This window comes from Rhipicephalus microplus, chromosome 4, assembly GCF_043290135.1.
Source record: "Rhipicephalus microplus isolate Deutch F79 chromosome 4, USDA_Rmic, whole genome shotgun sequence".
NCBI classification, from domain to species: domain Eukaryota; kingdom Metazoa; phylum Arthropoda; class Arachnida; order Ixodida; family Ixodidae; genus Rhipicephalus; species Rhipicephalus microplus.
This window is the reverse complement of record NC_134703.1, coordinates 11521763-11549085: the sequence shown is the minus strand read 5'-3', so window position 1 is coordinate 11549085 and position 27323 is coordinate 11521763. Positions and strand designations below refer to the sequence as shown.

Sequence of the window (27323 nt, the reverse complement as noted above, 5' to 3'; positions counted from 1 at the left end):
TCGCACGGAGTCGAGTCCGTTATCTTAGCGATGTTACGTTTCCGGAACCATGCAACGTGTCTATTGCATGCAGACCTTCACATTCGGACAAGCGCGAAAAGTTTTCCTCGCCAACACGGCGCGCCAGCCGGAGAGCGCCTCTGGCAGACAACGATACGTAACCGCGCAACTTTCGTGCGACCGTCAAGCTCCAGCGCTTTGGTTAATAATTCGCGGAGGGAACGAATCAAACAGCGACGGTTCCCGTAAACGTCCATGGAGGGGAGAAAAAATGAACAAGACATTTTCTAGCATGTGCGTCTTCAGCAGGAAAACCCCAGCAATCAGTTTCCTCGTTCCCGAGCCACAACAGAGTAATACGTTGCGTATACGATATACGCAGCGCGGTCACAACGGCGACAACGGAACTATCGAGCTCGCCTCGCTGCTCAACCACTGGACGCGCGAACGCTTCCAAAGACAAAAATGGCAGACCCCACGTACAGCGGGAATCGATGATATGCGAAGCACAAATGAGGAAGGTTGGTATGGCACTTTACAATCAGTACAACGTAACGAGGTGGAAGTATATTATGCCGTACATGACTTCCATGTCAAGATTATTATGTCTTCATCAGTCATATACCTTCGGTGTCTGTTCGTGTCGCGTAATACGAAATTTGGTATCTGTGAAGCTAGCAAAGCGACCGCGTACGCACGATGAGCATGATGTGTAGTCCCCACTTACATGACATGCATGTCATGATATCCACGTTAGGGTCCGTCACTTACGTTCACCATGCAACTATGTCATACGAAACCAGTTTTGCAATATATCACGTGAACGAAACCACCACAAGAGCTGCTGCAACACCTTGACATGTAAATTATGACATTCATGACAACCACGTTATGATTTTCATGTTTTGAGTAGTCACTTATGCTCGTCATACAGTTATGTTATGTCACACCAATTTTGGTATGGATACCATTACCGAAACGGCGAGGAGAGCTAAAAGTCATAGATAGATAGATAGATAGATAGATAGATAGATAGATAGATAGATAGATAGATAGATAAATAGATAGATAAATAGATAGATAAATAGATAGATAAATAGATAGATAAATAAATAGATAAATAAATAGATAGATAAATAGATAGATAAATAGATAGATAGATAGATAGACACACACACACACAGACAGACAGACAGACAGACAGACAGACAGACAGACAGACAGACAGACAGACAGACAGACAGACAGACAGACAGACAGACAGACAGACAGACAGACAGATAGATAGATAGATAGATAGATAGATAGATAGATAGATAGATAGATAGATAGATAGATAGATAGATAGATAGATAGATAGATAGATAGATAGATAGATAGATAGATAGATAGATAGATAGATAGATAGATAGATAGATAGATAGATAGATAGATAGATAGATAGATAGATAGACAGACAGACAGACAGACAGACAGACAGACAGACAGACAGACAGACAGACAGACAGACAGACAGACAGACAGACAGACAGACAGACAGACAGACAGAGAGATAGATAGATAGATAGATAGATAGATAGATAGATAGATAGATAGATAGATAGATAGATAGATAGATAGATAGATAGATAGATAGATAGATAGATAGATAGATAGATAGATAGATAGATAGATAGATAGATAGATAGATAGATAGACACAGATATATAGATAGATAGATAGATAGATAGATAGATAGATAGATAGATAGATAGATAGATAGATAGATAGATAGATAGATAGATAGATAGATAGATAGATAGATAGATAGATAGATAGATAGATAGATAGATAGATAGATAGATTTAATGCTTCGCATTAAAAAAAAATCCAACCACGTCCTTGGCCTGGCACTGAAGGGAGAGAAGGACGAGCGATCCGCCCACCAGGCGGAGTGCTCACCGCCTAGGTTCGTAAGGACGCCAACACAGGAGCGCATGGTGCACGGAATTATCAGAGACCAGACGAAGCTCTACACACGAGCAGTTCAGATGCACTACTAAAGAAAAAAAAGAACCCTCCAACGTTTTTTGTTTAGAGTTTTAAATCGCCACGTGCATCACCATCCTTGAATACACACGTGAACTCTCTTTGGAGATAATACACTTTTCGGAGAGCCATAACTACAACTGCATGAAAAAGACACACAACACATTCGGCCGGCATAGAGATAAGACAGCGAGAGAAGTTGCTGAGGCTTTTTACATCCACAAGTATATATACGGCTACACGAGTGTCACGACTCGCGAGGCCTTCGGTCGCATTGCACCAACTAGATTATCTTACTGCCAAGCTCTAATCTTTTACGTCATTGCTTGCTATTTATATTTGTGTTTTCTTCAATAAATTTTCACTTGCTAGTCTGCGCTTGTATGTGTGTCTCCTGTGTTCTTGTTTCGCAGTTTTTGTAGCTATGGATTATCAACTTGCCCAGCGTTCTTAGAGGAGCCCTGCAGCACTTTTTGAGCACGCGGTCAGAAAACGCTGCCGATCAGTAGTAGAAGCTCCCGAGAACACGCGAGTCAAATGTTATCGCGCAGCACGCGGCCTGGAATTTACAATAAGTTATCAAAGTCAGCTAAAAATTGCTTTCTCTTACCCTCGACAAATGACGGAAGACGCTCAAAAATCACTCGCAGAAAGCCCATCTATCAGCCATTGGCTGATTTGAACATGACGCGCTCGGTCGTTACAGAGATCGCCGCGGGAGGCCGTCACTTGTTAACGCGCGCGATCAACTGAAAAAAACACGTATTCGAAGAAAAGTGAACTGATTCCATGGTTATTCAAAGAAAGTGTTTTAAGGCACCGTTAAGTGAGACCCAAAAGACTATCTTCCTGAGAGCATGGTTTTACTGTCAAAGGTAAAGAACGGGTGCATTTGGTACCTTCGTGATGACCGCCAAGTGGAAAGGAAACATTTACTAGCGAGGCAGGAAGCGAGCGTTGTTTCGCACAAGCGTGCCCCCACTTCCTGCTGATTGTATACCCAGCACACTGGTTGTGCGCTCTGTCCAACACAAATGAAGGAGCTTTCGCCTTTTTAGAGAACCGGTGCACGTGTGCCTCGCAATGGCGCGTGCAGGTAGCGCCTGTTACGCGGATTGATTAATGAAAGAGCAAGCAGCTGCCCCACGCGCGACTCGCCAAACGGCGCACTTCTGCCCGGACACGGTGAGGCAAATGTCTTTAAAATCTGCAGAAAGCGAAAGTAATGTACAACAACCTCGGAAAAGACCAGCGCTTCCAGATAGGTAATAGTGCACTTCAAGTCTACTTAGGGCAGGTAATAACCGCAGAGTCGAACCACGAGATTCAAGTAACTATAGAAGAATAAGAACGGGGTGGAGCACATTCGGCAAGCATTCTCAAATTATGACAGGTAGATTGCCATTATCCCCCAAGAGGAAGGTATATAACAGCTGTATCTTGCCGTTAATTAACTACGGCGCAGAAACCTGGAGACTTACAAAGAGGGTTCAGCTTAAATTGAGGACGGCGCAGCAAGCAATGGGAATAAAAATGGTAGGTGTAACCTTAAGAGACAAGAAGAGAGCAGAGTGGATTAGGGGACAAACGGGGGTTAAGGATATCATAGTTGAAATAAAGAAGAGGAAATGGACATGGGCCGAGCATGTAGCGCGTAGACAGGATAACCGCTGGTCATTAAGGGTAACTGAGAAAGCAAGCGGGTTGGGGGAAGACCAAGTTAGGTGGACAGATGAAATAGGGAAGTTTGCGGGTATAAAGTGGTAGCAGCAAGAACAGGACCGAGTTGACTGGCGGAACACGGGGGAGGCCTTCGTCCTGCAGTGGACGTAGTCAGGCTGATGATGAATTTTTTGTTCAGCTGTGTACAGCTCCGTGGGTCGGCGCCTTGCATTCCTCGTGATCCCAATGTTGGCGGTCACGCTGGCTGTGTTGTTTCGAGAGAGGTGTCGCCATTGGTGGCGCTATGCGGGCAACCAACGGGGAAGCGTCGCTGCAACGTTTCTGCACGCGCTGCTCTGTGAGGCGGCATTGCTTCGAGCCACAAAGAAGCAGCACGAAAGAACAAATCTGACAGACGGGTGATATTGGAGTGCGTCTATCACATGTGCGGGCGAAGGCGCTCAAAGGCACGCGGGACGCAAGCAGCGCTACCCATCACGTAGCGTCATATCACGACCACTCTCTGAACTAAGGCGGACCGACGGCTCCCGTTGATCCCCGCCGCGGTGGTCTAGTGGCTAAAATACTCGGCTGCTGACCCGCGGGATCAAATCCCAACTACGGCGGCTGCATTTCCGATGGAGGCGGAAATGTTGTAGGCCCGTGTGCTCAGATTTGAGTGCACGTTAAATTTCCGGAGCCCTCCACTACGGCGTCTCCCATAATCATATGGTGGTTTTGTGACGTTAAACCTCACACATCAATCAACATCAGTCGGCTCCCGTTGAGATGTGAGCGTTTCCACTGGCATTGAAAGAAATAAAGAAGGCGTTGCACGAACCTCAAAATACACAGTGCGGTGCGACACAGCAAAAGGCCCACACACCGCGCCAGCAATTGGGTGCAGCGGTACAAAAGGCCGCAACGAAAGACGATGAAATCGGGGGCATTCGGAACAGGCCACTGCTGCATCCACCCGTTTTCTTTTTGTTTAAAACACACCCTATCAGCAGGGCAAACTGAACGCGAAGCAGACTGAGTGCCACTTACTGACCTTTTATCTTGATGCGCGTTTCTAACTGTCACCCGACACAGTCGAGCTTTAATATGCCACTGTTACGAAAGCGAAAACTGACAACCGAGTAGTTTACGTAGACTAGCTAGAGGTACACTGCCGTCCCTTGCCTGCGCTCTGCGGCGGCTGTCTACAGCACCACAAACCGACAGCTTAAGAAAGTGCGTCCACATTTAGTGCCACCACCTGTCGTCAGAGCGGGGCGTTATCTAGCAGCACTTGTTCAACGGCATAGAGTTAATATATAAACTGTATATTAACTTACAGCCATGACTCTTTATATTGTTTGGCAATAGATGGCACCCGACTTGCTTTGGGCGTAAAGTACTTGAAGAAAAGAAAAAAAAGTAAAGTAGTGTCAATGTGCAGGCTCCTCTTCCCCGGCGTGTATAGCAGACAGCAAACGACGCTAGTTGAGGGGCTGTATGACCGCAAAGATGGGCGTGTGCTCATCTTTCCGTAAGAGCTCATTTGGGCAATGCTGTTCTAGGCGATGATTGAGAAAGAAAAAAATATATGAGAAGTAACGCTAAATACGACGATGTGACGTGTGTATAAGCAAGTGGCATGTAATGGCAAAAAACATCACCGCAAGCACGCAATACTCAACGCCCATTGCTTGCGTGCAGACGCACTCAGATGTAACGCCCTCGACGGCAGCGCCACTGCTGTCCGTGTAAATTCGGCCATGCTAAGAATCTGCAGCATGACGCACTAGCTTTTGTGAAGGTACCGCAAACGCCATACTTTCGCGAGCGCGCCCTCCACGAGGAGACGCCACCGGCGTACTCGTACAGCATATATCCCGCGGCACTGGCGCTCGATGAACACACGGCGCAGCAGTGCCCGAGCGTCTGGCCAGCGCTGGTCTGGCCCATACAGCGCACCCACGTGCTTTCGCATTTGTAGTTCCCTAGTGGACACTGGCGCTGCTGTGGTTACTGGGATAATGTTTCCAAGGTAGCATCACTCATTGTTCTCGAGCCGTCCTCCTCGCTCTCTCGATTGCTCTTCTTTTTCTCTGCCATCTACGTCTTTAACTGGTGCATTCCTTGCACGTAATCTTGCAAATGGCTGGTGGTGCTATTTATTACTAGGCAAAAAGCTCAAAACGAGCACGCATGCACATAAGGCTCCAGCCGGATTTTCGCCGTCACCAAAGACAAAATCATAGCCACGACATAAGCTGAAGAGGAGGAGCGTATCAGAAATCGACCAAGATTGTTTCGGTAACATCCGCGTTTTTCAAAAAGCTGCGTTGCCGTAAAACAGAAAACGGCTTCGCTCTCTTCCACTTGCATCATGTTGTCCGAGATGATGCACACCATGAAGTGTAGCTATGGAACAGTTCACGCGAATGCTTTCGCGCAACTCCGTCGACGTACGTCGGCGCGGATCTGCGAAGCGAGTTTATTTGTCGGTTTTTATTGAAGCGCCAGGCGCGCGTCTAATGCACGCCTAGCGCATGCCAGTTGGTACAAATACTTGTGCGTATGCACGTATACAGAGCAGCTGGAGGCCAAGTGTGAACGTACTTCAACACTCGTTGAGGCCAAGTGTGAACGCACTTCAACGGCCGCCTCGAGTACGGACACCTGAAATGCCCATCGCGGAACACACAACGCGACGAAGCCAGCGGCGTCTGCATGCAACGATTGGCACCCAATGTACTGCCATCCTGCATTCGACTAATGCAGACCAAATGTTTATTTCGCAACTTGCAGTAACCAGAGACAACAGATACGGGCAGGGCAGCAACGAAGCTTCCCAGAAACTGCCTTTTAAGTATGGCCTACCCTATAGGTGTATTCTACCCCGCACATAGTTATTACAGCGCACTGAAACACGGTTGCCACCGTGCCACGTTTTGATGCAAATAAAGTGGGCGAAAAGTCCTTTCCATCGGTACACTTCTATACATGGAACGGGCAATTTTTTCATCCCCAAAGCAATTTCCTTGAATAAAATTCCTGTTGAAGTTCTTCTCGAAAAATGTCTTAACGCTACAGCAAGAGTTATCTAAAATAGCTAAATTAGAAGCAATATTTCGAATAAAAAGCTAAAATAACTCAATCAGGAGCTAAACCTCGAATCAAAAGCTAAACTCGTAGCTAACTCATAGTTTTGGTAGCTAGCAGAGTCAAAAGGTACCTAGATCTAGCTACAAAATAGCGAAATTGACAGCACTGGTCGCGAGACTCGAGCGCGGCGGCGGCGCCACTCTAGCCAAGGAAGAGAGGTCGTTTATTCCGACTTTATAAAAAAAAACGCATATACGAAATTGAAACGTGCATGTTTAGTTCTTTACGAGCCGTCGATGTTTTCAGAAGAACGAGAGAACGCAATTCGAAAATTAGACGAGTGACAGGCGTCGACAACTAAGGCAGCCAGAAAGCGATGTTGACGGAAGAGGGACACTACAATTAAGCGATATAGGCAAGGATCCCAAGTGGATCGAACAATGCCGTAAAAAAATAAATAAAAAACAAGTAGGAGGGGCAGAGCGGCACACTAGCTTGGAAAACAACACAATGCTCGACAAGTGTAAAGCGAAACACGACGTCAGCGATTCAGGCTTCAGAAAAGCCTCTTCGAGGGTTGAAGGTGGCGAGCTGTTGCTATGTGCTCAACTTCCTCGTTTCCGAATGATGAACGATGGCGGCTGCGCGCAACGCAGCTGTGCGGCGAAACGTCATCACCTGAGCGGCACACACGATTATTTCATAATTGGAATACGCCCGGCAGTCAACGCAGCAAGTTGTCAGTGCCCACATGCAGGCCAAACTCCTGCAGTATGTATACGGTGGTGTCAAGCACGCGGAGTCTGATCAGATGCCGATGAACGAGGCACTTGCAACAAAATAGCATGCTGCTTAGTTTCCGCAGGAGAGGCAAAACAGAAAATATGCTTCACACACTAATGAACTAATAAAGACGACCGAGTTGAGACCAGAATTGTAATTAACGTGTCAATTCAACTTTCACAAAATTAACACCGATACTATTTGAAAACGTGGCCGTTCGGGTTGGTGTCACAAACGAGCGCTCAAGAGAGCCCGCGCCTCCGAATTCTGGCAACGATACCAGGCGCCAGATTGGCTCCTAAACCTTCTCCGATATTTTTCCAAACATTTCAAGTAAACAAGCGGATCACGTGCGGAATGCCGTCGCGATCAGCGATGCCACACGCCGCAGTGCCACAGGTAGCGGGCGCACCACAATCTCGAAAAAGCAATAGCTTCTCCTTTCCGGTACCCACCACTGACATGTGTGACATCACCAGTGAGACTAAATGGCGTCACCACTTTCGATGCTTGCGATTGGCCGAACGACAACCGACGACTTCCGGTCACTCTGCAAAGAGCTGTTGGCGTGCACCTTGCTGTTCTTGGTCGTGTTTCCGGTTGCGAATCGACATCTGCGGCCCGTAACGCAACACAGGGTCCATACCGGGGCACGGGCCGGCACGACAGCAACAGCGGTTAGTCAACGATCGATGCACCCAGATGACACACAAAACGGCGAGCGAGGGTGACGGAGTGGCGGATCGCGGCAACCGGAAATAGACGCTGTCTCGAACAGCGCGTCAGTGGTGACGTATGCCACGCGAGATGAGGAGGGGCACTCAGCTGACCCAGCGAAGAAGGGCCAAGCGGTTTTAGAAGATAGTAGCGTATGAAAGAGGGAAAGAAGCGATCATCACGTTTCGATCATCCAACGCATGTAACTCCGCTATTACGGCACCGTTTCGAAAAATTCTCACGGCTACGTGTTCGTTGTAAACTCGAGCACAACTTCCTCACCTCTACTAAATTTCGACCGCTGGGTGGTTTAGGGGCCCTTTAAAGAAGAAAACAAGCAACAAAGGACTCCTCGGGCGCATCGCTTCTCCACTTCGAAAGTGTCGGTACGCTAACCAACCTCCTCTCACCAATCGCCGAACGAACTCCGCAGGCTTTGAGAAGGAAAGCGTGAGTCATACCCTGGTTGCGCCCCGTGTCACGGATTGTTTTCTAAAAGGCTCGCCTTTTCCCCAGCCTTAACTGTGCAGCGCGCCGACGAAACGACTAGAGACGTCTAGCACCAGTATTTAAGCGAGCAGCGGTTGGTGGCGAGCAGGAAAAGGAAGCTTTGCGCCAGCGTGCGTAGAGCAGATGAGAGTTTTTCCGCCGTCGGGCGAAGGATTATGTCCCCTGAGACAAAGCAGTTGAGATGAAGGGGTTTTCATCTGCGGGTGAAGGCTTGTATTGCAAGCAGAAGAAAAGTGTGTGTTTCCTGCCAGTGGACGAAGATGTGTTCTGCAGTCGCAACGCGTAAGAGGCCGACGTGTCACCGGCGAGAAGTTTAGTGATTGGAGTACGGACATTTGACGGCGTGAGGTTTTCTAGGAGAGAAACTTCGGGGGCAGCGGAACGACAGCAGCGCTAAACTTCGAGTGAGTGGTTCCTCGAAAAGAATCATTCAAACTGTTTTAAAAACTTTAGACTGAACAAGTTTGACAAACTTTTTAGCCTTCAAGTGTCTTGGTTAGTGCATGAGATTGCATTGTAGCGCGTGTTGTTGGTCGTGCCCGTTGTTTCGGGTATATCTTGCTGCGTTGTGTGGCCTGTTTAATTGGTGACGTATTGTATTGGATTAGAGCCGAGTGTTGTTGCGAAAGACGGCGACGCCAACACGGTCCCGAAGGCGCCACTGCTTCGAACTCCGCCGGGAAGGTCACCAGCCGTTTGGTAGCGTAGGTTTCTCAGCTCGCGACTGCTTCTGCGCAGAGCTCATAGACGAGCGGACGAGACGACGGTGAGTTAAACAAGGTTTGTGTACAGCATATATACAGAGGCGTTACAAATTCGGCACTGGGGCCGACAGCTTAGAGACCCGAAGAGCCGAGCTCTCCTCTCTAACACATAGGTCTGCTCTCAAACGGGTCTGCTCTCGACGCGCCGCAGGGCTTCTTTTATATGCACCGGGTCCAACCCGAATGTCCAACCAGAAGCGCCGCTGGTCGTGAGATTAGAATCCTCCAATGGGGTCGCCGCTGGGCCGCGTCATTCTTTCTCATCGAATCTGGAGAGGCTGCGCTGCAGGTGGCAGCACCCAAGGACGAGTGACGTCGCCAGGCATTGCGTCAGACCCGCCAGACAGGAAGACACCGGCTGCTTGCTCGACAGGCTCGCTTGCTGAGGTGACTCACTGCACGTGCGCGCCAGAAAGGCGCCGTCGCGTGTTGACGCCGTTGAGTTGTTCGCGTCAGGCGGGCTCGCGTGCTGGCCTTGACACAGATTTCCTTTTTCCGCGGCATGGACGTTCACTGAGGACTCGCTGGCATAACAGTGTACATATTTGCATATAGTTTTATACATTTAGAATATATTCTTGTTTACTATCAACTCTCTGCTCTGACTCGTTCTTTGGGCCACAGCCTGCGTTCGCTGGCGCGCCAAATAAGACTAAATCTAAGTAGTCTGTGCTTTTGTGGTGCAGTTCGGGGGCTGATAGTCAGCCCTTGGAATCAGCCCGGAGATTGCCTCCCTAATTAACGGGACCAGTGGCAGTCGGTGCCACTTAGACGTGCAGGAGGAGCCTGCTTACGTCACTCAGTAAACTGCATCACGTACATGCAACACGTACATGTAAAATGAACTCTTCCGGTAGTGTCGCACAGATGCGGATTGTACGTTACACATTTAAACGCATGCTAAGCGCATCGCTCATTACAAGTCACCGCCAGTTGACTCGAATGAAAGCAAAACACAGCTCACCGATGGCGAAAATGCACCGCAGACTACCACGACTTGTCCAGTGCAGTGCTCTTATTTCTCGCACTGTTATTCATTGAGACCGTGATTTAATGCTCCGCACTGACAGTGCGGTGGAGCGCTTGTGCGCCGCGGTTAATGCCAAACCACGCCTGGCATTCGATATAACATACCACTATAGCGTCTGCACAGGTAATAATGACAGAAGAATACAACATAAAATTGAGAGCGGGAGAAGTCGTGCGTAGCGGCACCTGTTGTTGCGCGAGATAGAAACGAGGCAAAGACTGCGCGACTCGGTTTCGTAACGGCCTCGTTGTCCGGAGCGTGTTCGACGCCGAGTCTGGATGTGACTCGGCTTAGATAACACTAAGAAACTTGGCTGTAAGCCGAGACAGAAATAAAGACAAAAGACGATACTGAGGTCAAACAACAAAAGCACTCGCGGGCACCCGGTAACCAAGCTCGCCTTCGGTGAAGACGCGCTCCGTATCCTTCAAACCACACTCTGCGTCCTCCATGTCCTCGCACACAATTAAGCGCATCAACGCTTCCAGAAAATCCCGCCTGAATTCACGACGCGACTCGAAACGGCTTCGATAGTGTGATGCAGAGCGAATAAGCAAAGGCGAATGGAGAGGCGTTGACATGACAGGACGAGTGGGGCGCTTCGCGATGTGATCGGACGCGACGCTCATCGGCTCCGTCGATTTTCGGCTGGAACCGTGCTCTCTTCAATGTGGCTGCTCTAAAACTTGTGTGACTGCATCTGCCAAGTCAGCAAGATTCTGGGGACACCGATCTCACCCAGGTACGCCCAATTTTCGGCCACTTCGAGCAACTTTGCATCACAACGTAGCGAACGAGCTAAGCCTCACGGCGGCGGCTCCGCCGCTGCTGGATGCGGAGACGCCGCTCGGTCAACTCCTCAACATGGCGCTGCCTGAACTACGTGGCTACGACCCTACGACTCTGTCGTGGTCGTATATCCCGACAAATCCATCAGACGACGGCCCATCCACCATTTCGGCGGAGCAAGCCGACATTTTTCAACTCGTCGAGGGTCGGCGTCGCCGCCGAAGAAACGCGGAAGGAGCGTCTGCACTGAAAACTCCTCTCAACAATTCAGCCACTGGAGACGCTCGTGCTCCATCTCCTAAAGCTCCACAAAAGACTTCACCAGTCTCCAAGTGGACGCCGAAACCAACGGTCAGGATGAATCCTGGCGACTACGTGATCGTGCTCAAGCCACGCATCACAGTAGCCCTCAAGGCAGCGTTTCAACAAGGTGAGCTCGGCGCTGCCATTTCCCAACTCATCGGAAGGCAGCACATGAATGACATCAGCATTTCTCCCAATTGGGAGCAAAACATCATCATCTGTGGCACGCAGAATAACGAGGTGGCTCAGAAACTGCTGTCGGACTTTCAAATCAACACCAGCAAAGGACCGCTGCCGCTTCGCGGTCACCTCAAGCTCACCGGTGATGTGTGTCGCGGCGTGATTTCTGTGCACAACCTCGAAACCAGTGCGTCTCTGAAACATAGTGTGCAGTGGCGTGGCGGTGAACTAGTCTATGCGCGCAAGCTGGGGAACTCCAACGTAGCTGTGTTGACTTTCGCGGGAAGGAAGGTTCCGCGTTTCGTCCACTATAACGCAGAACTGACTCCCGTCAGGGAGTACAAGAAGACAGTGCCAGCGTGCTACCGCTGTGGTGCACTGGGGCACCGGGCGGATATCTGTCCCAACCCGGTCACCGAAAGATGCAGCCTTTGTGGCCAAAACGTGGGCGCTGGTCCTGAGGGGATGGCCCCCCACGAATGCAACCCAACGTGCATAGTTTGCGGGGGTCCGCACCTCACCAGCTCCCGCGAATGCACTGAAAAATTCATCAGGCTTCAGCAACCAGGGTCCAGGACATCGGGGACCCCAACAAAACCAAAGCACCGGTCAACTGGCAAAGTGCCAATTCCTGGCAAAGCAGCAACGGCAACGCTACCACCTGGCGCGGCGGAATCTCCAGCTCTCGGCGCTCCATCTGGCAACGCTGCACGCAACCAACCCAAGGTGGGCAGTTGGGTGGAGGTCGCCTCCTCTCCTTCCTCTCTCTCCTCTCCACCTCCTTCTGCCACAAGCACTACCGAAACACAAAAACTCAGGCATGAGCTCGCCCTTTTGCGATCTCAGAATGAAAAACTAGCCAGCGAACTTGACTCGCTCAAAACCAATCTCACTACTAAACCCTCGTTGAGCGACGAAGAGGAAAATATAACAGACAGGGAGATTCCTACTACTGTAGAGAGTCGCGTCGCGGCCCTGGAGACCCAGGTGAATGCCATAGAAACACAATTGGCCGACCTCCCCAAAATTATCCACGACACCATCGCGCGTTATATGGAGACTGTCATCGCACAGGTGACACAAACAGTAACTCACATTATCCAAAAGTGGATACAAGACAATCCACGCGTCCTCAAGCGCGTAGGGCCAATTAAGGACGTTAATCGCCCCTCAAAATTTAACAGAGTGACTCCAGATGAGTCGGACTTTTCTGAAGACTCCAGTACGTCAGCACAGGGTGCTGGTGAACTGAGTAATCTTAACAACACAACCCCACCCTCTATCTCCGAACATGGCCTCCAACCCTAGGTCGCGAGCCAGAGCAACTCAGCCGTTGTTACTAACACAGTGGAACTGCAGAGGTCTCAAGAACCACAAGAAGCGGGCTCATTTCCGCCTCTATCTTGAGACCTTTGAGTTCCTTGTTGCCGTGGTTGCCCTTCAGGAACCCGGCTCGGACGTCAAACTCACAAATTACACTACATTTCAACACAACCCGGAGACATGTATACTTGTTCACAAGCAATATACCGCCCAGGAAGTCACACTCCCCACAACACCGCCTTTCCCATACACAATGGTGTCGGTGCTGCCTATAAGGCGATCTGACCCACCTGTTCATATTTTAAACATTTACTGTCCCCCAAAGCTTAAGAACGTCACGTTCAGCGAAACTTTCACACAAGCTATGCAGGTGGCAGGACGAGACCCCCTCCTGATCGTCGGCGACTTCAATGCCCCAAGCAGGTTATGGGGTTACCCACGAGAGGACACGCGTGGAAGGAAGCTTGCGGAACTTCTTTCTACACTTGGACTCACCCTCCACACTGATCCCGCCAGCCCAACACGTGTAGGCAACTCTGTTCAACGAGATACTTGCCCGGACCTCACAATTACACGCAACATACGCCATGCCGACTGGCTGAACACACAGGACACTCTCGGTAGTGATCATTGTGTATTAAACACAACTGTGTACATTCGTCCCTTAAAACGCCCACTTACACAAGCTCGTATCCCAGACTGGACAACTTTCCGCACCACTCTACCTATTGTAGACCCTCTCCAGTCGGGATACGACACCTGGTCTAAATCACTGACGTCTACACTGAAACAACACGAACAGCTGATACAGCTCACGGAAACTCAAACGGACGTGGACAACCACCTCCTCCATCTTTGGCAGGCCCGCCGCAGCCTCACCAAACGATGGAAAAAACAGAAACATAACAGACGCCTCAAGAAACGCATCCTAGAACTCACGGAGCAAGCTGCGGAATATGCTGCTCAGCTAGCCGACACTAACTGGGTGGACAGGTGCAACACGGCTGCACGCCAGATGTCTGGTCGCAACACGTGGCGCCTGTTTCGCGCTCTCATCGATCCAACACAAACACGCACGGAAACTCAACGTCACTTACATAAGGTCATGCACAACTTTACAGGAACGACAACACAGCTGGCAAACACGCTCAGGGACCGATACCTGTGCACCACCAAGGACCCCCGGACGGCCGCATACTCCTACGCAGGCAAAAAGAACACGCAGTTGGACACCCCGTTCCAGCTCCACGACCTCCAGGCGGCCTTACGCAAGATGAAGCGTGGCACTGCACCAGGGCGTGACCAGGTTACGGTCAAACTGTTGGCCAATCTTCCCGACGCAGCCTACGCCACGCTCCTCAAATACATCAATAGCATTTGGGACGGAGAAACTCCTCTCCCTCTTGAATGGAAATCAGCTCTCGTGACCTTCATCCCGAAGGCAGGTAAACCTATTGACGTGGAGAACCTTCGCCCCATCTCCCTCACGTCATGTGTCGGCAAGCTGATGGAAACGATGGTGCGCGACAGACTCTCCGAGTTTCTAGAAACACAGCACACTTTTGCGGACACCATGTTTGGATTCCGCCCTCAGAAGTCAGCCCAGGATATACTTCTACAGCTCCACCATGACATATTAGATCCTGTTGAATGCCCCCACAATGACAAGGTAGTCCTGGCCTTGGATCTTAAAGGAGCATTCGACAACGTGAAGCATGAGGTAATCCTTGACCACCTCAGTCAGACCAACTGTGGTTATAAAACATTCAATTATGTTAGACAGTTTCTTACAGACCGTCGAGCCTACATACGCATACAAGATGAGGAACATGGGCCTTACGTCATCGGCTCGAGGGGAACTCCTCAAGGCGCGGTCCTCTCTCCTCTCCTATTTAATATAGCCATGCTTCATCTTCCCCCCAAATTGGCTTCTTTACCAGGGATACATCACGCTCTTTACGCGGATGATATCACGATCTGGGCCACGCAAGGTAACCTGGGTCACATGGAGTCATGCCTGCAAGCAGCAGCGACTGTAGTCGACGACTACGCAACCTACTGCGGACTCCAGTGTGCCCCGGCTAAGTCAGAATTTGTGCACGTACGTCCCTCCCCTCAGGACACAACTCAGCTCCATATCAGTCTTCCCTCGGGACCGATCCGTGAGGCCAAGAAGATCCGCGTCCTTGGCCTCTTCATACACCACCAACGCAAGGCCGACACCACAATAGCCAAACTTCGCACGGTGGGAGACCAGGTGGGCCGTATGGTCCGCCGGGTCTCCAACAAGCGGGGCGGATTACGAAGCAGGGATGCAATGCGGCTTGCCCATGCTTTCGTAACGAGTAGAATACTCTACTCGGCTCCCTACTTGCACCTACGCAAACACGAGGATGATCAACTCGAGGTCATCCACCGTAAAGTTATCAAGCGGGCTCTCGACCTCCCTATCACCACGTCCAACCAGAGACTTCTGGCCCTAGGCGTGGTGAATACCTACCGGGAACTTCGAGAAGCCCACCTCGTTAACCAATACACGCGCCTTGCACAGACCCATTCCGGTCGCCGCCTCTTGGACCGAATACACATCAAACACGATTACTATTGTAGCACCGAAAGGCGGGCGAGTTGGAACTTATCCATAGTGGGCCAGCGCTTGTCCTGATTCCTTCTCTTGTGTGTTTCCTTTTGTGCGCTGCCCACTATGGACGATTACTATATTGAGGAAAGGGTGAGAGTGCCAGAACCTTGGAGACGCGCCCTCCGGGTCCGACCCCTTCCCCGCAACATGTCCAAAGAAAACCACAGTGGTCGCCGCCAGGCGCGCGCGGAAGCGTTGCAGCGACACTTTGGTCAAGAGGAACACGTCTGCTACGTGGACGTTGCCGGCCCGCACCATGGGGGGTGGTATACTGCCGCAGTCATACACAACGCAAACACCGTAAACGGGCTCACTTTCAAAGCCTACAGCGCAACACACGCGGAGGAGGTTGCCATCGCTCTGGCTCTCACCTATCCCTCTTCTAAACATATCATCACCGACTCACGAGGGGCCTGTCGGAACTATCAGCTAGGGTGGGCTTCACCGCTTGCTCAGCGCATACTGGAACCTAGCTGCCGATACGTTAATCCAACTCCGCGAAATCTGGTTTGGGCACCCGGTCACCAAGGACTCAGGGGTAACGAACAGGCCGATCAGGCCGCCCGCGCACTCTCTTCCCGGGCTATCTCCCTGTCTTTGGAAGCCTACTCGCAATCAGACAATTCGGCCCTTTCATTCAAAGATATTACCAATTACTACAAGGAGGAGCACCGGCGCTATCCAGACCCTTGTAAGGGACTGCATCGCGCTGACGAGCGCCTCCTTTTAAAACTGTTTACCAATACCGTACTGTGCCCGGCGGTGCTAAAACATTTCAATTCATCCTTTGATGGCACGTGCCAGTTCTGTGGTGAGGTGGCTGACACCTTTCACATCGTCTGGGCGTGCCAGTCTAATCCATCTATCCCCCCCAACCCCAATCCCACGAGAGAGGACTGGGAGGCGGCCCTGCTCGGCTGTCAAGACCTGAAGGCCCAAGAGGCTCTGGTTCAACGTGCGCGGGCGGCGTTGCTTGCCAATGGAGCCCCGGAATAGGGGTTCCACCTAGTGCTGTGAGGGTAGGAGGCCAATAAAGGCCCCAACCCAATCACCTCTCTGTAACCATTTAATGGTTATTAAATGTTTTCACCACCACCACCTTGACATGACAACAAACTACGGTCGCGGCAGACCCAACTGTCATGCCTCAGGAAGCACGCAAGCGAAGGGTTAGACAGAACGCATGCATCCTCATTCCTGAATTCCCCCTAACGCTACTCTACAACTAGAAGGGACTCCGCGGATGACCAATTGGCGCGATCTCTGATGCACACAGTGCAAGTACACCACAATAAATACAATTATGTCGCAATACCTGTTCCTATTAGAGGGCTAGTCCGATACCACGGATAGCCCCAATTTCTCACCCTAAAATAAAAAAAAAATGCCGATAACTGAAGAATGGTGCTGTTAGTGCACGAACAGTGATCGCAAGAGCAAGCGGAAATCCAAGTGTACTACAACGTCTCTGCCTCTAAAACAACGCAGCCAATCGAGAGTGAAAGCAGTTATAATAACTGTCGGGGCACCATGATTATGACAGACGCCGTACAGTAAGGGCCCTCAAGAATTCCATCGATAATGCGGCTGCAATTCGATATCAGCAGTGGTGCACCACGAGACCATCATAAGTGAGAGCTACATCTCATTGACAGGGCATCACACGGTTCCATTAAGCATACGAAAAATTTACGGGCGCCTCCATGAGCTGAACGTAATATGTCCCGAGTGCGTACTTCAAGTACTATACCCCCCCCCCCCCCCCCGCTTCACAAAAAAAAAAAAATCAGATCGTTGTGCCGCTCCTGCGGAAAACTATCCGTCTCACGAAGCTGCTCATCGCATAGAGCTTTTATGGAGTTGGAACGTTTCAAATAGGGAGCGACGACCTTGTCTCGTAGCCTGCTATGCTTTCAAAGACATTTTAACCCGTACCAGTAAAACTTCCCGAAGTGGCGCAAACACTTTTCCAGTTGTTCACGAATGCACAGTGCGTCAATTGTTGAATTCTATCGCAAGCTGTTTTACTCGAGAAAGCGCGCACACCGATTACAATCGGCGCCATTTCTCAAGCAAATTATGCAACTTGTTTGGCGTCAGCAAGGAAACACGACGCCTGCCCAGGCAGCGCTGCGAAAAACGCCGCCACCAGCGCCCCCATCGACGCGCCAGCCATAAATAAGTAGTGCAAAGCGAGCCATCCGCAAGTAAACGTGCATCGGCAGGTTTACTTTCATTGGTCTTTCATTAGTGTTGAGGCGCGGTTTCCTGGTCATCAAGGACCAGACAAGCTTCTAACGTCATTCCAACGTCGCTTCATAAATGTAGGAAGCTCATCAAAACGCCGTGCGCGTACAATGCGAAAGATGTTTCAGTTATTTCGGCGTACTGCAACTGGCACTTTAAGTGCAAGCGAGCATCGCATGGCATCGAGGCAAGCACTCCGACGTTCGTTCTGCAACGCCTAAATGCGGTTAACTTGGGTACACATGATGCCAAAGCGATGAAGTGCATACACGAGCAATCCATCTTACGATTAGTGCCTACGTAGGAAGCTTCCTTTAACCGACACGAATAGCCCTAGAAATTTTCGCTTTTGCAGTTGCATTCTCCATCATCGATCTCTCGCTTCCTGTGTGTTGAACGGTTTTATTACGCATGCTAGAATGTTCGTTTGACGGTTGTACATACTGCAAATGGGCGTGTCTTCTTTCTAGGTGTACGACGAAAGACGAAACCGAGGTTTGCAAGATAGTTCCAGCCATCGAAGAGACCAACGGCAAAAAAAAAAAAATATATATATATATATATATATATATATATATATATATATATTGTGGCGGAACTTGGAGCCTTGAAATCCCTCAGGCGTAATGCTGTGAACTTCAGATTATCGGGGGTCGCGGCGTGTGCGATATCTATCGCGCTCGTCACCCGTCTACTGCTGCACGGCGAGCATGCAGTCAGGGGCTCTGCTAAGCTTCATAATCGAAATTACCACGATTTTCTGTCAAAGATACTCAAAAACAATAACAGGAGACCTACATTATCACACTTTCTCATGCGAGCGGCTGCGGAGAACGCGAGTGATTCACTTACCCAACACGTTCGCAACGGCCCGTATCCATCACCTTCGCCATTTTGCTTCTCGAAAGCTACGGAAAACAGTAAAACTGAAATCATTTACGTTCGTAGCATTTCGCAACGGAACAGTAGCGTCGACTGAGGTCTTTCTTTGTAGAGCGCGGAGCTGTTGCGTCTGCTCTTGTTTTTGCCGTCGTTCTGGTGAGTGAACCAGCAAGCACTTCACGGCGGTTTGGTGACGCGTCCGACTAACAGAGAACTTCGTATCTTTTCTTTTTCTGAGTGTTCAATGCACAAATACACGTAATAGTTAGCTCAATAGCTTTTTTTTTTTTTGCTGTAGTTGTGCAGCAAACTGTGCAAGGGAGTCGGGCTTTGCACTACCCAAAACTGCGTCGACACGTGGCGCTGCGTGTCTGCAAAACGCCAGAGTCTGACGACTACGTAGGAATCACCACAATTAACTGCGCTCTAAAAGCCGCATGCGGTTTTTTCCTTGTTCATTTAGCTGTAGGCGACGCCAGGAGAGGAACAAATGCGCTAGGCTACCACTCCGTTCCATTTATGAATGGCGAAATCAAGCAATAAACGACTGTATCGGTCCAGTTGGTAAGGATCCATCTTGCTATGAAGCGCAGCCACTATTAGAAAGAACTCACAACACAAGCGCTTAACCTCGTCTAGACGTCTCTTTCACATATTCAGGAAGAACGACGTCATCCGTGGTGTGCCTTTGGTCAACAGTACTGTCGCAGCTCAGATCCAAGCGCCAACCGAAGAAACTTGCTGAGGACAACATTATTTACAACACGGATGACGTCGTTTTTTCTGAATATGAGAAAGAGACGTTAAGACGAGGTTAAGCGCTTGTGTTGTGTGTTCTTTTTAATAGAGCCTGCGCTTCCTAGCAAGAAATTAAGCAACTCAGGAGTGACTGCATGACAGTAATGTCATGCAATGGATAGTTTGCCTCCGCGCATCACCGTACGTCCACCATTCGTTGAATAACGGAAGCACGCCCGTCCAAAACAGCAGAAACGGATCAGGGAGGGCAACGCGCATCGAAATGCGTCCGACCGGCTTCTCACGCGCACACAATGCACTCTGCTGCTATCGAGCCGCAAGATCGGAGCACCGAATCGCCGAACGCGGGGCGCCGCAGAAAGCCCGTTCCGACACGAGCCCCGGATCGCGTCACCCAATACAAAAAACAGCTGGATCGTAGTTTTTCTAGCTATCAGCTTTTGCTTTCTTGCTAACCTCATTGTATATATGCGCACCATTACACCGAGTCGGGCATTTTCCGACAGCGCGGATCACCCACGAATTATTTCGCTTTATATACCAATGCACGGCAAGCATCGCATTTTATGGCCCATTTAAAATGATTGCGACAACGATACCATTGCACACTGCAATGCCGCAGTAAAAAAAAAAAAGTCGCACGCATACCTTTGCATCCGCACGAGCGCTTGGTAGGAGACGACCGGGTGCCCTCGCGCAGCATGTTGTCGTACATGAGAATCCACATTGAATCCGCGTCCCACAGCGCGCCGCTGCCGGAGCTGACACCGGCGGCAGTGCCGTTAAGCGACGCGGTGGGCGACGGCAGACACGCCGCAGCGGCGGCAGAAGTGCCGTTCGGCATCGTACCAAGCTGCGGAGCAAGAGGGGGCAGCGGCGAATCCGCGGCATGGCCATTGGATGACGGCGGCGGGCGACCGGCCGAGCTCAAAGCCGCAACGCAGGCCTGCGCTTCTCCGCCGGCGTTGTACGGCACCGTCGACGGCATCGTCGAACAACGAGAACGGCGCACCACACACGCACCACATGCACGTCGGCCCTCGAGAACGCTGGAGGCACTTGAACGGCGGGGACGCGAGACGGTCTACCTCTCTAGCAGACGCGGCGACGCACACAGGCCGAGCAGGTGGCCGCCGTCACTACGACGGTCTCTTCCTCCAAGGCCGGCGCACGCGAATGACGCCGCGCCGCTGCCGCATAGCAGCGAGGCCTCGGCCACCGTCGAGGAAAATCGGGGCACTGCGAGCACGGCAGGCGCGTTATTCCACTTCGCACACGCGTGCGAGAGCGACAAGCTGAGGCCCGTCGGCGTAATCGAGGGAACGACGCGAACTGGCGGCAGCGCCCCCTCCAGCAGCCACGCTTTTCCGGTGGAACAGGAGGATGCATGAAGCAAGGAAAAACGCAGGAGGGAGTATGACGTCACGCACCCAGCCTTGGCAAGCCAACCCACTTTGACGCCATCAAAGTCGGCCCAAGACTACAGAAGGGGGCAGTGGAGTGAACGAGGCAGCCGCGCCGCATCTCGGCTGATTCTCTGGCGGGTGACAGTAGCGGCGGCGCTGTTGTTTCATGGTACCTCAGGAGCGTGTGCGCCGCAGCCTGCTAAAGCGTCTAACTGCTCATTTTCAGCGCGTTCAATGCGTTTCTGAGCCTTTATCAGTGGGCGCACCTGCTACGCGCCATGGTGCACGAGTGAATATGCAGGCACGCTGGAATTGCGTCGATACATTCACTGTTTAAAGAGCCTGCCGACCCACACACAAAAAAAAGAAAATGTCAATCGGAATTTGCACGGATCCGCCTAGCTTCTCACTTAAGCAGCGCTTTGAGCTGCGTTACATCATAAGTGGCTACTGGCGAACTACAAGGAGAGAAGTATCGATACTGCTATTAAATGATACGCTCGTTTTGTCAGCAGTCCCTACGATATGCAGATAACAGTGTTCCTTATATAAGCCTACATGCGCTCGATCGTTTCACGAGAAACCCGAGTATAAGTAACGCTGTTACGACATTTATATCGGTGACGACTCAATTTTGTCATGCCAGTTTTGCGGAAGATAATAATTATTGCTTTCTGAAAGGCTTATTACATATTGAACATATTAAAGGAACACACAAGCGTATTAAAAAGTGCCAATTGTATATGTAGCCCGTCTGGTAATCTGCGTAAATTCATTGTAACCAGTTCTCATTTTGAATCGACAGCTTAAATTGTGCTGTTTACCAAATAATCTCTCTCTTTGTGCGTGCGTGCGTGCGTGTATGTGTGTGTGTGTGTGTGTGTGTGTGTGTGTGTGTGTGTGTGTGTGTGTGTGTGTGTGTGTGTGTGTGTGTGTGTGTGTGTGTGTGTGTGTGTGTGTGTGTGTGTGTGTGTGTGTTCACAAGTACACGCATTTAAGATTTAAGTCACATGCCACCGCCCATTAACAATATCCATGCAATGCCCCTTAGCACAGCTGATATTTTTAGGTGGTGCATTTGTCGCCCGACTACATTAGACTTGAACTAGTTTTAGGACGTCATGCTGTCGAAAAGGTAAAATTTACAGTGCGCATTCGTACAGAGACACGCTATATTCAGCTTCGCCAACTGTAAACCTTCGGCGCAAAGCTAGCACCACGAGTTTTTTTTTTTTTTTTTTTTTTTTGAGGGGGGGGGGAGGTGCAGCAGAACCACTAACTTTTGCAATTGGTGGTCGCTGTGAATGCGTGTAAATATTTTAATATACCCTAAAAGGTTAAATTACGGAAAACTTTCATGGTGTAGGGGGTTCAGGTTCCCTCCCTCTCCCCTTTCTACTAACTGCCTTCTGGTTCTGCGTGCGTTTGAAACAGCATTTTTTTTATTTCACAGCTTTCTGAGTGCAGCTAACTTTAAATATATCTGCTCCGTTATTCTGTATGTTGTAGACGCGTAACCAACGAAGAAAGAGTTAAGACAGAAGAAATCATTATAAGACAACCTCTTTATGAATAATTTGGATCTCTACAAGAGCTCTTAAAGAGCTCAAGTTCCGCAGATTGGCCTGTCATACTTCAAGGACTATGGCATATGTGCTAGACATGAATGATGGGCAGGTACGAAGAAACCTGAACCAAGAAAGCGTGACCGAGGAGCCGAAACGCATAGCAGTTCCTGCACGCGGCGCGTGGATCTTTCAGTACTATTCGACTGCAGCGCCGCCACTACGGGCAACGCGGAAGGTATCAGGCGGCGAGGCGCGGTCTCGCCACTCAACACTGCTAGTACAATCTACCAAGACGTAACCTTCTGCCGTGAGATCACGCAGTAAACGAGACTTGCCGAGATGTTCTTGTTTGGCTCTCGGTAGTTTTTAGTGAGAGAGCTGCAGTTTGGCCGCTTCATGGAGCGCCCAGCTGATGCGTACGCTGCTCGGTGTCCCCGCCTGCACTTCTGATCGCGGCCTCGTTACGTTTTTCTCAGTGCATGTTCCGCTTCGTTCGTTCCGCGCAAGCGGGAAATTCGGGCGAGTCGTGAAAGGATTTCGAACTAACGTTAGAGGTGCACTTCAGTCGAATTAGCGAGACCATTGTGAGCATAGGACGCATGTATTCCTCACACTTGTGTGACGAATATTATCATTGTGTATCCTTCCCGGGAGTAAATAATCGCTCGGCAGCCGAAAGAATTGTGCGTGCGGAACTTGGCCGGCAGAGTTTCGTCATTCGCCGGCTGTTCTCACATGGCTAATGCCGACTTCGTGTAGCAAAACGCGCTTTGCCGGCACGGGCATCTGTTGGAGTTCATTTCGCGAGCGGCCGTCAAGTGAAGAGTGCCAGTAGTTCACACTGGTGCAGCTATTTGCCGGTAGTTGGATTTATTTACGGCATAACTAGTACACTGTAGCATAACCGCCACCGAAAGCGCAACGCCGTGACCATACAAGGCGATCGTGCCGGCTGTTTGCTTCCGCGAGCGGCCGGCCGCAGTTTCCGCGGGGACACTAATTTGCCGGCATAGCAAATAAGCATAGCAAATATGCAGCTTTAGTTACTTTGGATATCGCTAAAGCATATAATACTGTAGAGCATGGTATTCTGATAGATCGACTGGAATCCCTCAATTTTCCGGCGTACATAATAACATGGATTCACAAATTCCTTTTGGGCAGGTAGTTCTATTGCTTCAAAGGCGGCTTTTCATCGACTATGCACACACAAACGAGAGGAGCGAACTGCACGACGGAGGACGTCGCACTGCTTCCGCGTAACTCGTTTCGACGCAATGCCTCTGTTGTGGCGCCTCAGACTCTTGGGGAGCGCGAACGGCTTGCCGTAGCTCGGCGCGTACCATCTCCGCAACGGAGAGCTGCTCTACAGGTGAAGCAGTCACCTGCATCTTTTGTAGCTCCTCCTTAATGAGACCTCTGATGAGCTCTCGCTGATGTCATTGCCGAGAGTGACAGAAGTGACCTCACATGGATGTACACCACGGTTATACTGCCTTGCACGCTGTTCAAGGGCCCTCTCCATGGCAGTGGCTTCCTCAAGAAACTCCGCAAGTGTCGCAGGCGGGTTTCGAATCAGGCCGCCAAAAATCTCTTCTTTAACACCACGCATTAAGTGGCGAACTTTCTTGGATTCGGTCATAAGAGGGCTCCGCACGCCTGAAAAGCTGATCCATCTCCTCTATGTAAGTAGCCACCCTTTCGTTAGGCCCTTGAACCCTTGCCTCTATAGCATGCTCCGCTGTCTCTTTCCTGCCCTCTCAGGCAAATGCCTTGAGGAACTGCCGGGAAACTCTTCCCATGACCTAAGCGTTGCTTCATGGTTTTCAAAGCACATTTTTGCGGGGTCCTCGAGAAATCAGTACACATAGCGTAGCTTACACCCTGTGGTCCAATCGTTGATGCAGTGACACTGTCGAAATGCTAGAGTCAGTCATCAGCATCTTCAAAAGCAGCTCCGTGAAATGTCTTCGCCGTCTTGGGCTGGTTGACAACCAGGTGCGCTGGTGCTGGCACTGTGACGTTAGGTGGTGTTTGGTTCATAGTCCTCTGACGTTCAAGCAGCAAACAGTGCTGTGGCTCGAGTCCCTGGAGACGACCGCTGGAACGTACGTGCACAGGGGTAAGCTGGGCTGAGCTACTCGATGGGTTTGCGTCAGGAGTGCTCTCTGGGGACCGTATTATCTACCGTACCCCGCACCTCAACCAGAAAATGTCACAAGGACACAGGAACGCAGGCACAAAACAGGGCGTTTACTTTCGTAACCAAAGGCCAAAAGCACGAACACCCAAGCACGTGCCCACCGGACTACTTCGTTGTCCTACTCAGAGGCTGGCCACTACAATTGCCAGCCTTCCTAGCATCAATATTCCATAATAGTTTTAATGAAGACTAACAAAACAGTGACGGACAAGATGACAAAGTTAGGAAAGCTCATGTCATCCAACAGGTTACTGAAACCAGAAATAAAAAGTTGCAGATCGGTGAGGAATCCGTCAGCACATTCTTCTGGCAGTTGAACAATGTAGGCCACACGATGACCTTGGATTCACTCCCATGGAAAAGAGGCCTCAGCAGAAGTGGCCTATACCTTAAAAGAGGTCCCTCAGTAGACACCTATAAAAGTCACTTTCACTACTCACCAAGGTCAAGGGTTGCAGTATGTAGAAGCTGCCCAGATCTCTTCACTTCGTCAAACTTGTCGAACAGTGCTTGCAGCCTATATACACAAGTAATAAAAATAAGAAAGAAAGGGCATCAGTTCGTGATGACGGCAAGCACGTGCAATGAAATTTGGCTATGGCATACATGCGAAGTGCCAGCAGCAGCACTGCCACATCAGCTAGTTCAATTGCAAGAGGAGCAACTCTCTCTATTGTTTCCCCCCTCCCCTTCACAAGCACAGATGGTGTCTTTCCAAAGACTGCCAAAAAATCTTGAATATACAAGACGATAGCTGGAGTGAGCACTAGAGTGAACCAGAATGGGGGAGTGGGTCCACATCGAGCTCCGTACTGAGTTTCTTTTTTTTCTGCAAGCGGCGCTTTCGTCATGATTTGATTGATATGTGAGGTTTAACGTCCCGAAACCACCATATGATTATGAGAGACGCCGTAGTGGAGGGCTCCGGAAATTTCGACCACCTGGGGTTCTTTAACGTCGGCGCTTTCGTCACCTTCACCTAAAGTTTACCATGGTTACTGCTGATGTGGCCATGGTTACTGCTGTGTCGTCGTCAAGCATCAGTCGCGTCTCTAACATATCCCACAGCGGTGCAGCAGCGTTTGTGCAAAGCGGTGGACGACATCGAAACACGTCTTGCGAATAATTCAACAAACATTAATTTCGCTAAACACCATGCTAACGGCAGGGTCATGGAAACTGCCATCTCCCAACACGCATGCCACTACCGGAGCCTTATGTTTTTCAATTTTCTGCAATGATTGCAGAACTAGAGCGATACTGCTTGGGAAACGAGAAGCGTGGCAGTTAGGACTAGTTGGTATGACCTGACGATTGTTATAGCGTGAGAGCAGAACGACGATGAAAGGACAAGAGAAGACTTGCGTTCGTCTTCTCTTGTCCCTTCGTTGTTGTTTTGCTCTCCCACTCTAACAATCGTCACGGGAAACGAGGTCTCAAAAGCAGCATTTCAAACTTTTGTTAGAGGGCTAACAATGCTCTATGGTAAAAAGAGGACCTTATTTTGCGATACAGCCTGCAGTTTTGTTTTCATACCATGGAAATTATTTGTTGACAGGCCATGGGCGTTCCATAGAAACGCTAGCAACCCCATGCGGACTGGCAACACTTTGCGCGAAACTACGGTAAACTACATCACCGGTCTTTTTGCACTCATGCCTGCTCGCCATTTCTGCATTTCGCTTGATTTGCAATCAATGGTTTGCCCGATTTGTGACGCTGCCCAACGCACGCCACCGCTAAGCCGGCAACAGCACAGCACTACTTTCAAGTAGCAAGCAATCCTCTAAGCAGGGTCAGAAAGCAACGTTGCAGCAAGTTCGGGCACAAGTTCATTTTGTCGGAAAAGTGGGCGAGGTAATGGAGAAAACAAACCACCAAGGTCTTTGTATGCGCTGCTACACGTTGTTCTTTTCGACGACCAAAGTCTGGAGGATACCCGGACGTTGAGGAAGCCATACGTGTGTCACGGTTAATATCGGGAGCGCTTGCTGAGTACGGATTTAGAGAGACTGAGATGGGCGTGGCAAAGCACACACATTTCAAACACTGGACGGACGAAACAAACACAGAAATTCATGTTAGAGCAAACAAGCACACAAAGCTCGGCAATACAATCAAACCCAAAACTAACGTTAGGGTCGCCTCTAGCTCTAGCCGACTCATAGCCACTACAGCTTCTTTGGATTTCCTCACAGACTCTCACCCTCAAATCGAACGTTCTTACTTTTCGTGGTGGCGGTTCGCGACTACAACTAAGTTTCTCGTCACAGTACTGGAAGACATCTCGCAGTCATCATGTCAGCGTCTGCTTGACGATCCCTTTGTCTTCATCGTGACCCGGTCGTTGTGGGTCCCGGCAGGTCAAGCCTACCTGTCGATGTGTCGAACTCTAGGGATTTCCAAGTGGGTTGCGGTCATCCTGTGAAGAA

The 27323-nt window shown here is 50.1% G+C and overlaps 1 protein-coding gene across 11 annotated transcripts in view; it reads right to left on the bottom strand.

Annotated features, from left to right (window-relative positions):
• Positions 1 to 27323, bottom strand: part of LOC119171618 (CLIP-associating protein 1-B) — a 274680-nt gene that overhangs the window by 187882 nt on the left and 59475 nt on the right. For 8 of the 11 annotated variants that reach the window (XM_037422393.2, XM_037422396.2, XM_075892178.1 and 5 more), the window contains exon 9: positions 25332 to 25408. In XM_037422393.2, coding sequence (XP_037278290.2) covers positions 25332 to 25408 — 77 coding nt within the window. Of the gene's footprint in view, positions 1 to 20362; positions 21020 to 25331; positions 25409 to 27323 lie in introns of those variants that run through there. The other 3 variants (XM_037422399.2, XM_075892184.1, XM_037422400.2) reach the window with 1 other exon arrangement.